This window comes from Penaeus japonicus, unplaced genomic scaffold, assembly GCF_977035675.1.
Source record: "Penaeus japonicus unplaced genomic scaffold, GWHDUDI00000001_assembly GWHDUDI00000029, whole genome shotgun sequence".
NCBI classification, from domain to species: domain Eukaryota; kingdom Metazoa; phylum Arthropoda; class Malacostraca; order Decapoda; family Penaeidae; genus Penaeus; species Penaeus japonicus.
Window position 1 is genome coordinate 19,138,625 of NW_028234431.1, and position 12,500 is coordinate 19,151,124.

At 44.0% G+C, this 12,500-nt stretch overlaps 1 protein-coding gene across 1 annotated transcript in view; it reads right to left on the reverse strand.

Annotated features, from left to right (window-relative positions):
• Nucleotides 1–600: 600 nt before the first annotated feature.
• Nucleotides 601–12,500, reverse strand: part of LOC122259439 (uncharacterized) — an 88,086-nt gene continuing 76,186 nt past the window's right edge. Inside the window, exons 32-46 of the mRNA XM_086554389.1 lie at nucleotides 12,384–12,500; nucleotides 11,871–11,979; nucleotides 10,136–10,274; nucleotides 9,420–9,536; nucleotides 8,302–8,408; nucleotides 7,876–7,958; nucleotides 6,269–6,464; nucleotides 5,710–5,907; nucleotides 4,867–4,979; nucleotides 4,431–4,529; nucleotides 4,018–4,152; nucleotides 2,556–2,699; nucleotides 2,220–2,338; nucleotides 1,493–1,735; nucleotides 601–1,235 (exon numbers count right to left, since the gene is read on the reverse strand). The exon at nucleotides 12,384–12,500 is cut by the window's right edge and continues 18 nt beyond it. Of these exons, the coding sequence (XP_086410515.1) occupies nucleotides 1,013–1,235; nucleotides 1,493–1,735; nucleotides 2,220–2,338; nucleotides 2,556–2,699; nucleotides 4,018–4,152; nucleotides 4,431–4,529; nucleotides 4,867–4,979; nucleotides 5,710–5,907; nucleotides 6,269–6,464; nucleotides 7,876–7,958; nucleotides 8,302–8,408; nucleotides 9,420–9,536; nucleotides 10,136–10,274; nucleotides 11,871–11,979; nucleotides 12,384–12,500 (2,142 nt within the window). The 3' untranslated portion in view covers nucleotides 601–1,012. The remainder of the gene's footprint in view (nucleotides 1,236–1,492; nucleotides 1,736–2,219; nucleotides 2,339–2,555; nucleotides 2,700–4,017; nucleotides 4,153–4,430; nucleotides 4,530–4,866; nucleotides 4,980–5,709; nucleotides 5,908–6,268; nucleotides 6,465–7,875; nucleotides 7,959–8,301; nucleotides 8,409–9,419; nucleotides 9,537–10,135; nucleotides 10,275–11,870; nucleotides 11,980–12,383) is intronic.

A 12,500-nucleotide genomic window follows, 5' to 3' on the forward strand; every position in this document is an offset into this window, starting at 1 on the left:
AAACGATTCCACAAGAGCTGTCATCAATGAGTCACTTAGCAGGCCAATCTATGGGACGAAGCCTTCGTGGACAGAGCATATCCCAAACATCAATGGGTTATTAACATTTATGCCTTTTGAGTTAACACCTTGTTTTGATAGACTCAGGTTTAGGTCTCGTGTTCGTTATGTACTATCAGTTTATTGTGCCATTTGTTATGTCTAACGAAATGTACTATATTTCACTTTTTCCAGGATAAAAACTACATTAAAATCTTTGTCAATCGATTTTTTTAAATTTATTATTATTTTTTTTTTAAAGATTATTATTAGTCTGACTTTTTTTTTTCTCTCTAGTGTCTCATATATTAGTTTTAAGTGTTTGTTTATATACATCGAGAACATATCATTGGATGTGTTTTTACTTCTTTTCATTTTCTCCTTAACTAATACTTTAAAAGCTAACTTCAGCTTTGATATACCGGTTATTACAGAAGCGCAATTATAAATAAAGCATGATTTTCATTCACATTAAAGAAAATGTAGCCATTCCTTCGAAACTAACTAAACATTCGGTAATATAAAATAAAGGAATAAAGACAGGATAGAAATACAACCATATAAAATTTTTATTTTTATATTTTAAAGAAAACAAAAACGAGATTTAAAATCAAAACATTGGCAACAATTTTAATCATATTTCAACAATAACAATAACTTAATAAAACATATAGATACTGATAATTCAAACATATATACACATCGTATCTATAATAGGAGACTAGATTTAGTAACAATTAAAAGATCTCAGCCGTTTGGTTTCCACCTGCATATCACTCTATACGCATTGATATAGATATAATAACCATAGAATCACAATGGAGCTTGCGAAAACCAGGAATCACAAATATTCAAATTCCATGGTTAACTTTCGATGACTTTTCAATAGTCGAAGGCTTAGCTGACGTCGAGTCTTCGCAAGCCATGAAAAGTAAGCCATGAAAAGCCAGCCATGCAAAGTATTCCTCAGTCCCTAGTTCCTCGCAGGGCTCGACGGCTGGCCCTGAGCATCAAGCCCGCCGCGGAAAAGGGCCTCCAGCACTAAGGCAGGTTCCTCGGGGAAGTTCTTCTTCTCGATGTCCTGGCAGGAACTCCCTCCCGCGTTCAGTCTGTGGACGATCCTGCCATTGACCCAGGATGACCACACGTCCAGGGTGATTTTCCCGGGGGCGTGTAGCTCCCCCTCCTTCCAGAACCTTATTGGGAAAGAAAAAAAAAATTATGAGCATGATGGCAAGTCCATTTTATGATTACAGCTTTCTATTTTCTTTTCTTTTTTTATGATGACAGCGTGTTTGGTTATTGGTAATGTTAATGATGACAACAGCATCATTACTCTTCATAAGTTAAGCATGTACACGTAACCAATGACAATGCAAAACCAAGTACCAGTATCATCTTTTTATGACTCGCCACCTCCATTCAATTCCCTCTACCTCCATCTTCCTCTTACCTGTGAATGCCCTTCTGAGAGAAACGAACCACCATGCCGTCCTGCCCGATGACGTAAAGACTGAGTTCTCCAGAGGGGTGGGTGTACAACCGGGCCTCTGCGGGCTGTTCCACCGCCACCTCCTGAACGAAGTAGAATTGCGGCTTGGTTCTCAAAGCGATAAGCCGGTCTGACTTCTCGCTCTGGAGGGCGGTTCCATAGTGGCCCAGGGCCTGGGTTCCATCACCGTCGAACCAGTCCATTCTGGAACGGAAATCAAAATTATTGAAAAGGAGAAAAGTTGTACATATATTAACCATAGATCGGGAATATAAAATGAATACAGAATACATAAAGAAACAAAAAAAAAATATCAAGCTTGTAACCAAAATACATACGTTTTTCGTACCAAATAGAGAAGGGCGTAAAACTAATGATTATTATGCAATTTTGTCCAAGTGGGTACGAGGAGGGAAATGCGTAAAACCTAACGGAGTCAATGAAAAAATAAAAATACTGCCATAGGTGTGTAAATGTATGCATATATGTATGTAACCTGAGAGGGATCGAAAAAGTTGACGCTATAGAAAAATCTAATTAAAGATTCTCTCTCTTTCTGAAGAAACAATTGTTATCCATGATGTACTGAATACAACAAAGATAAGTAGATTCAGTTTCTCCACGAACCGATTCAAAATAAACAATATAAATATACGAAAATCAATATTTACAACTGATCTTAACTGACCTATATATCTGCACCTGACCCTGCTGGTCGCCTCTGAAGGCCCCAGAGACCAGAACGAGGAACAGGTCACTATGGTGTGACGTCATTTCGACCCATTTTGCATCGTCCATGATTATAACCTGGAAAAAGAAGAGTAATGCAGTCCATACTATCATCTAAGAATTGTATTCGAATATAACAATAATAGAAAGAAACTATTAGAATCCCCCCCCCCAAAAAAAAAAATAATAATAAAAAAAAAAAATAAAAAAAAAATAAAGAACCAACAAAAATGAGGATGAGAAAGCCAAACCTCCCCCCCATTACCCCCCCCCCTCACCCACTTAACCCACAAACCTGGAGTCGCGTGAAGGCATTTTCTTCGCCGTCGTAGCGCCACACCGTGAGGGACCCCATGTGTTCGAAAGAGTCGCCCTCGTCAGCCACGCCCAAGAATGTGACTTTGCGGCCGCTGGGGTCGGTGTGCTCTACCACCGTCGCCTGGGGTGAAAAGGTCATTAATTAAGGGGATTCATTGGGGCGACTGATAGTAATGCTATTCAGTTTTGTGATAATGGTGCTGATTTACCCACACGCTATTAAAATCAAATAAAACCTAATTGAATTAGAGAAAACAAAAGGCAAATAAGAAATAGAGCCACATTAAAACAAGCAAATAACTCAAATACCCAAACAATTGCTTGGGTAAAGTTTTAGTACCCTAGGTTTTCTACGTAGCAATAAAGTTATAAGAATAAACAAGTAAAACATGCAAACAAAAAAAGACTTGAGGTTATCAACCTCCCCCATGGCAGGCAATAACAACGTATCCGCATTTGCTGCGATTACTTTTATTCATTTTACCTTTTTGTTTCATTTATTTTTTAATTTCTTGTTATTTATTACACCTTTTAATTCTGTTAACGTATTACTTTTATGATTTTACTTTGAAATGCAGCAGCTTATTTTACGTATTTTATATTGTTAATAGATTTTTAAACACGGTTGCACTTGTCTTTTTAATTGTATTAATAGCAACCCCATGGAATTTTATTTAAAAGTTTGTGATTCATCATTTTACTTATTTCTAACGCTACGACTCCGTCCGCGTGAAGTCATGTAACCCTCCATGTTTGAACAAAATAAATGAAGTGGATATTCTGACTGTTTACCTGCCCTATGGATTTACGTTTTGGATTTACACCAGGAGATACTGAAACAAGGTTGCGCTGTCCCCTTTTACTTGCCGAGGTGTATTCATGCTGGACGTGCTGTTTTATGTTTGCGTTTTATGTTGAACTTGTGTGCCGCTTTTTCTTTTTCCCGTTTTACTTTGACTTTTACCCTTTTACCTCGTCTTTTACTTCTTTGTCTCACCTCCGCTTTTACTTCTACTACTTTTATTCAGTCCTCCTTCGTGTTTTAGCCTAGCTCTTAAGTTTTACTTTCACTTCTACAGGCCCTTTTGGCACTTTTAGAACAAATTTAATCCCTTTCGGCATTTTTTGAAGTCATTTTATGTTTTCAATTTAATTTTACCTTGGTGCCTTCTGCACGTTTGTTTAGTATAGGTTTTATATATATATTTTATTATTTAAATTTGTACAATCTCCATATTATTCCCGCTCCTGGTAGACCCACACTTCCGGGGATTGCTTGTGAGGTCGTTGGGGTTCTAAGCCTTCTGCCTGGCTCCCCCCACCCCTTTTTGAGGAACAAACGGGGCCCCTCATCTTTCCCTGGCCCCTAAGCCCGAAGTCTCCGCTCTTCACGGGTGACCTCTTTTGGGTTCCTCAGTCACGTGACCTTACACACTTGCCTTGACTGGGTTGAAGGGGGTGGTCAGACGCTGAAGCTCCTGGAAATGACCAGCTTGACTTTCACAGGTTACCAAAGTTTCATTTCCTCTCGCAGGGACGATGATCAAACAGGGCGTGTCACGTAGCATCACCACCTATGGAAATACAAGAAATAGAAACAAGTGATGAGCCATTGAAAGGAACACGGAAAACATTGCTAAATCACTAAGTGCAACAACAGTCGATGCAAGTGAGGCAAGACTTTCAGATGCTTGTCAATACAAGTATCACTTAAACAAAATACCACCCAATGAAACAAAAACTTCAAAGCGAAAACGCTCGAGAGAAAACAATTCCATATCAATATTTGAATTGAATGACGAGCAAATGAAAATCAATGCATTTTTTCCATAAAAGTTGCATCACATCACACCTGCACATCAGCCGCTCCAGGTGTAGACACACTAGACGTCCACCGTGCCACGCCATCTGTGATGTCCCAGATTAGCACTTCCTGATTTCCTGACAAGCTCTGTGGTGAAAAGAGGAATCATTGCAAGTTAATTAAAGAGAGGCAAGATTCGTGTCCCTATAAAAGGAATGAAAGGAAGGAATAAGGGAGGACATGGAGAAGAAAATGATAGTTTCATTTGAACCAAGCCTTATCCAGCTAACAATTTCTCTCGTCTTGAATTGGTAATTTCTCCTAACCTGATTGTCTATCAGATGCTATAAATTTTCATCTGAAAAAAAATGATGTGATCTCAGAGTCAGAAAATACAGTCGCTAAGAGAGGGAGGTAAGAGTGTGCAAACATAAAAGATATTAAATCAAATATCACATCCTTCTCGCTACACTTTATTACATACCATGTCGTCAGTTGTGGTAATATCCAAGCAGACATGTCCCGTTACAACGAACTCTTTGCCATGGCTTGTGTAACCCACAGCGTTCTTGGTACACACTCCGCTCAGAGTCACATCTGATTGGAGAAAGAAAAATACCTTTAAAATGTGATGTAGAATTCAGTTTCTTGAATTAAAATTGTCTCTTTCACCTACCGACTGCTACACTAGAAATTGTTGCAAAAAATTGCATTAATAACAACTAAATGCAAGGAAAATATCCTAGACCGTAGCTTTTAGCCTGCGATCTCTACTTGCGATTGTTATACAATATACTTGTACGTAAACTGTTCCTCAAATTAGTTCGTAACTAATATACAATGAAGTTATTAATAGTAACTGGAGCTTACGCCAAATTTAGCTGCGGTTCTTGCGTCTCATGTTTAGGATACGAGCTTTTTTATTTGGGTCATCGGGAGAGTAATGACCGACGCTTTTGTGAGGAATGAATAAACATATAAACATATGGGAGGATATTCTACATGATCGTGGATTATATGAACATCTTGTCAGAAAATTAATTCTTAGATGTCAAACTGACAGCCGTGATAGAAATGGCGTCGGCAGATGAGTTAGCACACCATTCAACCAGAACTACAACCATGTCTCTTTTGGACTACAACTTTTCACCACAGACCCTAGTCAGCTGTAATTCATGTGATCCACGAGTTTTATCTTCTTCCTGATACCATCCAAGATATTCAGGTCAATCCTTACATGTGGAGTAATTAGCAATTGGCCAGGAAGGAACCTCCTCCCTACACAGATAAACTAAATACTACGAACTGGACTTCAGCGTCTACTGACTCGTGTCTTCATAGCGCCCATCTTCGAGGAGCTTAAAGATCTTGGTGCTGCCCAAGGACGTGATGAGCGCGAGGTATTCACTGGTGTTGCTCGAAGGACGTCCCTGTAGGAGCGGGTCCATGACGAGGGGCACCAGCCTCACCAGGGGCTCCTGGAACTCCTGCACGCGCCGCCATCCCCAGAATTCCCGGGCTTGACCTGGGAATCGATGAAAGGGGAGGAAGAAAACGCGTTATATATATTTTCTAATAACGAAAAGAAAACAGACGCGAGCTTTATAATGTGAGAGTTGTCTGATTGTTACAACTTATTATATAATAGTAAAATAATAAGATTAATTGGCAGCCATCGATAAGCCATGCATTTCATTGAATAAATGCACAGAAATACTCAACTAGACCTCTAAACCACCAAGAATTTCAAAACTTAAAAAAAAAAAAATCGTGTAAACAAATACGACTCAAAAAAAACCCCGACACAAACAAAAACCCGCATCCACGCCATTCCGCCGCCAAGGCTAAAAAAAGGCGAGCATCTCCGCACCCCCGACCTACTGTACCTTCCAGAACATGGTGGTTGATGCGCGATATATTGTAAGTGTATTCATAAGGCAGGGCGAGCGCCGACACGTCTGGAGGCGAATCAATCAGGGCCAAGACGCCATCGAGGGTCTTGCGAAGCTCGACGTCTCGGAAGGTCACCGCGCCTTGGAAGTGGACCTGCCCGCTCACCACGTTCTCTCGGTCGAGACGGACCTGCGGAGGGAGGGAAGGAGGGGAGGCGTGACTAATAAAAGAGGGGGGGGGGGTGAGAGGAGGGCAGGGGAGAGAGGGGAGAGGAGGGCAGGGGAGAGAGGGGAGAGGAGCGCAGGGAGGGAGAGAGGGGAGAGGAGCGCAGGGAGGGAGAGATGGGAGAGGAGCGCAGGGAGGGAGAGATGGGAGAGGAGCGCAGGGAGGGAGAGATGGGAGAGGAGGGCAGGGAGGGAGAGATGGGAGAGGAGGGCAGGGAGGGAGAGATGGGAGAGGAGGGCAGGGAGGGAGAGATGGGAGAGGAGGGCAGGGGAGAGGAGGGCAGGGGAGAGGAGGGCAGGGGAGAGGAGGGCAGGGGAGAGGAGGGCAGGGGAGAGAGGGGAGAGGGGAGAGGGAGGGGAGGGAGGGAGGGGAGAGGGAGGGAGAGAGGAGGGGGGAGGAGGGGAGGGCAGGGAGAGGAGGGAGGGAGGGAGAGAGGGCAGGGAGAGGAGGGAGGGCAGGGAGGAGGGCAGGGAGAGGAGGGAGGGAGGGAGAGGAGGAGGGAGGGAGAGAGGGCAGGAAGAGGAGGGAGGGAGGGAGAGAGGGCAGGAAGAGGAGGGAGGGAGGGAGAGAGGGCAGGAAGAGGAGGGAGGGAGGGAGAGAGGGTAGGAGGAGGAGGGAGGGAGGGAGAGAGGGTAGGAGGAGGAAGGAGGGAGGGAGAGAGGGTAGGAGGAGGAAGGAGGGAGGGAGAGAGGGGAGGAGGAGGAGGGAGGGAGGGGAGAGAGGGCAGGGAGAGGAGGGAGGGAGGGAGAGAGGGCAGGGAGGGGAGGGAGAGAGAGAGGGCAGGGAGGGGAGGGAGAGAGAGAGGGCAGGGAGGGGAGGGAGAGAGAGAGGGCAGGGAGGGGAGGGAGAGAGAGAGGGGAGGGGAGGAGGGAGGAGGGAGAGAGGGCAGGAAGAGGGGGAGGGGAGGAGAGAGGGAAGGAAGAGGGGGGGGGGGAGGAGAGTGGGAAGGAAGAGGGAGGGGGGGAGGAGAGAGGGCAGGGAGAGGAGGGAGGGAGGAGAGGGGGGAGGGAGAGGAGGGAGGGGAGAGAGGGAGGAGGGAGGAGGGAGGGAGGAGGGGGAGAGGAGGAGGAGGAGAGGAGGAGGGAAGAGGAGGGAGGGAGGGAGGGAGAGGGGGGAGAGGAGGGAGGGGGAGGAGAGGGAGGGAGAGGGAGGGAGGAGGGAGGAGGGAGGAGGGAGGGGGGAGGGAGGAAGGGAGGGGGAGAGGGAGGAAGGGAGGGGGAGAGGGAGGAAGGGAGGGGGAGAGGGAGGAAGGGAGGGAGAAAGGGCGGGAAGGAGGGAGGGAGGGAAGGAAGGGAAGGAGGGGGAGTGATAACAGAATGGTCTAAAATTATAAAGATTTTCCGATACAATATTCCGAAAAATTGGCTACACTCACAGCTGTGTTCCACAAATCTGTCAGATTCATCGAGTTGAAGTAGCCGTCGTCAGAAGTGAGATTTTCGACCGTAAGTGCAGTTCCTGGGGAAAAGGGAAAGGGAAAAGTGAAATGGTTTCCAATAATATTTAGTTTCGTGCATTAGTCCATGTTGCAGAATGAAGAGTGCACTACGAGCTTTAAATCATACAGTACCTAAAATACAAAAACGGGCACATAAGAGATAACCAAAATAAATCAGATCTAATATACGAGAAGCGGCCATGAAGCAAATAACCCAAACCCAAAAGACCAAATAGCTGACCAAAGAAACCACTTTTCAACAAATCAAAATCAAAAGAAAAAAACGAAAAATGAACAAGCCGCCACCATCAAGCACAATCACGCAAAACACACAGGTTAAAAAAAGGCAACAGGTCAAGTTACCTCCACTTCCAGCCACAACGGAAAGAGCGCCTTGCATGACCTGGCCTTCCGAGAGGGTCAGCAGCTCAAGCGAAGTCATGTTCACGCCATCGACCAAGCCGGGAGTCCTGCGGAAGGAAAAAAGACGACACAAGATCGATAAAGGAAGGGAGGAAGAGAGGAAAGAATACATGGGAGAAAGGGAGGAAGAGAGGAAAGAATACATGGGAGAAAGGGAGGAAGAGAGGAAAGAATACATGGGAGAAAGGGAGAGAGTGAGAATGAGAGTGACTGATTGCTCTCAGGCGTGTCAAAATCTACGGTCTTTAGCTGCGAGAGAGAAAGAAAAAAGGAGAAGAGGAAAGAGAAAGAAGGTCAAAGAGAGAGGTAACGGAACAGAGGAAGAGAGACATTGGAAAAAAAACATGCAAGAAAAAAAAAGGGGGGGGGGGAATGGTAGGAGGAGAGAACGTGGGAAGAAATGTAGTAAATTAAGCAAACGATACATTTTATCATTGTTCCATCTGAAAGCATAACTGAGTATCTAATGCATCTACATGTAAATATTCGCTCCGAAACTCATGGCAGTGCTCGATATACGAGTATTCAAAGTTCCACAGGTATAAAAATCTTGCGAGCGTAGATTCTTTTGTATCTCGCAGATTGTGGTGCAGAATATCGTGTGCAGAATCATCACGGTCACAATTCATGTTGGTTTGACTTTTTTATTATCATTATTATTATTATCATCTATATCATGTGGACGACACTTTGGACCGTGATGTGCGCGCTCGTCTGGAAGTGCGTAGGCGTGCGTGTGAATCAGTGTATACGTGTGATCATGCATGGTGCATGTTTGCGTGCGAGAGATTCAATGTGTACGTGTGTCCGTGTCTAGTGTTTGTTTGCGTGTGTCATTCAGTGTTGACGTGTGCCCATGCCTGGTGTAAGTTTTCATGTGCGTGCTTGCGCATGAATCAATGCATCCGTTAATCCCATTTCTAATGAATATTTACGTGTACGTGAGTGCGAATCAAAGTGCACGCGTGGCCCTGTGCCTGTTTGCGTGTACGTACCTGGTCCTCCGCCCATATCTACTGCGTGCATGCATTAGTGTGTGCACGTGTCAATCAACTCACCACAAGGACGTCATGTTGAGCCGTCCTACGAAGGTGGTGCGGCCGGGAATGAATCCGCAGGTGGTGTTCGTGACGGCGCCCTCGAAAGCCTCAGACACATCCACTCCCTGCACGGTACTGGGAAACACGTAGATGGGGATAAAGTACAACAATGAAAAGAAATGGAGATAAGAGAAAGAAGAGAGGGAAAGTGGAAGAACGGACGAAAAGAAGAGTAAAGGGAGGAGAAAAGAAGAGGCGAGAAAAGAGAAGAGAAAAGGGAGAAAGAGGAGAGAAGAATTAGGAATCAATCGGTAAATAAGAAATACGGTCTTTATCAAAATGTAACCTTTAAACTAAAGTACTAAAAGGGGGAATTCAAAAAAGGAGATGGATAATTTGAAAAAGAACTACAAAATGCAATTCAATTCATGAACACATCCAGTTCATGAAAACTCTACGAACTCCAAAATATCAATGTAAAATCATACATCCCGATTCTGACAATACAAAAATAAATACAAAAATAAATACAGCAAATTTTCACAAACAAACCAATACGGGTATCAACAACAAAAAGCAGAACAGTGACATTTTACAGCTACCTCGAATATACAGACACACAGACAGACAGGCAGGCAGAGACAGAGATACAGGCAGACAAACAGAGACAGAGATAGACAGAAGGAAAGACAGACAGTCAATCAAGGCAGACAGACACACAAATCTATAAATACCTCAGGTTCTGCACCGTGTGATTGCCGACGACCGTGAGGTTGGCGAAGACCTTGGGTGCCTCCACGGAGCAGGGCGACCCCCGGCGGCAGAACTCGGACGCCTCCAGCCCTCCCACGGTGGAAAAGGGCTCGATGCTCCCTGTGGAAGGAAAGGGGAGCTGGGATGAGAGGGAGGGGGAGAGGGAGAGAGAGAGAGGGAGAGGGAGAGAGAGAGAGAAAGAAAGAAAGAGAGAAAGAAAGAGAGAGAGAGAAAGAAAGAAAGAGAGACAGAGAAAGAAAGAAAGAGAGAGAGACAGAGAAAGAAAGAAAGAGAGAGAGACAGAGAAAGAAAGAAAGAGAGAGAGACAGAGAAAGAAAGAAAGAGAGAGAGAGAGAGAAAGAAAGAAAGAGAGACAGAGAGAAAGAAAGAAAGAGAGACAGAGAGAAAGAAGAAAAGAGAGAGAGAGAGAAGAAAGAAAAGAGAGGAGAGAGAAAGAAAGAGAAAGAAGGAGAAAAAAGAGAGAGAAAGAAAGAGAGAAAGAAAGAGAGAGAGAGAAAGAAGAGAGAGAAAGAGAAAGAAAGAAAGAGAGAGAGACAGAGAGAGAGAGAGAGAGAGAGAGAGAGAGAGAGAGAAGAGACAGAGAAGAAAGAGAAAAGAAAGAGAAGAAAGTGAGAAGAGACAGAGAAGAAAGAGAAGAGACAGAAGAAAGAGAAGAGACAGAAGAAAGAGAAAAGAGACAGAGAGAGAGACAGAGAAGAAAGAGAGAAGAGACAGAGAAGAAAGAGAAGAGACAGAGAGAGAGAGAGAGAGAGAGAGAGAGAAAGAAAGAAAGAGAGAGAGAGAGAGAGAGAGAGAGAGAGAGAGAAAGAAAGAGAGAGAGAGAGAGAAAGAAAGAGAGACAGAGAAAGAAAGAAAGAGACAGAGAGAAAGAAAGAAAGAGACAGAGAGAAAGAAAGAGAGAGAGACAGAGAGAAAGAAAGAAAGAAAGAGACAGAGAGAAAGAAAGAGAGAGAGACAGAGAGAAAGAAAGAGAGAGAGAGACAGAGAGAAAGAAAGAGAGAGAGAGACAGAGAGAAAGAAAGAGAGAGAGAGACAGAGAGAAAGAAAGAGAGACAGAGACAGAGAGAAAGAAAGTGAGAGACAGAGACAGAGAGAAAGAAAGTGAGAGACAGAGACAGAGAGAAAGAAAGTGAGAGACAGAGACAGAGAGAAAGAAAGTGAGAGACAGAGACAGAGAGAAAGAAAGTCAGAGAGACAGAGAGAAAGAAAAGAGAGACAGAGAAAGAAAAGAGAGACAGAGAAAGAAAAGAGAGACAGAGAAAGAAAAGAGAGACAGAGAAAGAAAAGAGAGACAGAGAAAGAAAAGAGAGACAGAGAAAGAAAAGAGAGACAGAGAAAGAAAAGAGAGACAGAGAGAAAGAAAAGAGAGACAGAGAGAAAGAAAGAGAGAGAGACAGAGAGAAAGAAAGAGAGAGAGACAGAGAGAAAGAAAGAGAGAGAGACAGAGAGAAAGAAAGAGAGAGAGACAGAGAAAGAAAGAGAGAGAGACAGAGAGAAAGAAAGAGAGACAGAGAGAAGAGAAAGAGAGAAAGAGAGAGAGAGAAGAGAAAGAGGAAGGAGAAAGAAAAAAAAAAAGAATTTTGATATTAGATTTTCACCAGAATTACTCAACCACCTAACCATAGATCTACATAGCTTGCCTTGTGGAAATGACCATCATCCTTCCCACCTGCCCACGACTCCCCACAGACTTACCAAGCACAAATACATTATCGAAATACATTTGACCCGAGATGAACTGGGTCTCGTCCCGGGTCATGATGTTCAAGAGGTCATTCGCTGTCCACTCGTCAAGGGTTTCCATCTAAAGGGTTGAGGAGAAATTAATCTATTAGTGTGGGGGACGGTGGTGAAGGTTGGAAATAATCAATAATAATTTGAGAAAAACATCTATTTCATAGTGCGAGAGGTTGAATGTTGAAAATAATTGAATAATGACAATCAAAGGAGAAAAATAACTAAGACAATCTTCGCAATTCATCCCCATATCAAGGCAATTCAAGAGAATATCAAATCGATTAAATAACGACAGTCAACCCTGGAATACTAAACGAGTAGAATAAATCTGCAAGGAAGTATCTAATACCAATTCAGGACAAAAAGGACATTGGATGAGCCGAATGATTAAAACTACACCCCCTAGGCCTAACTACATCTTAAGAGACCACACCCACGCCCACGCCCACGCCCACGACCCCCTTGGCCCACCTGTATGGAAGTCGACTGAAGTGAAGAGACAGTTAAGTTGGCGAAGGAGAAAGAGCCAGCGACCTCTTGGCTTCTTCCCGCGCAGTACTTACGAAGGACCGAGGTGTCGAGGTCCTT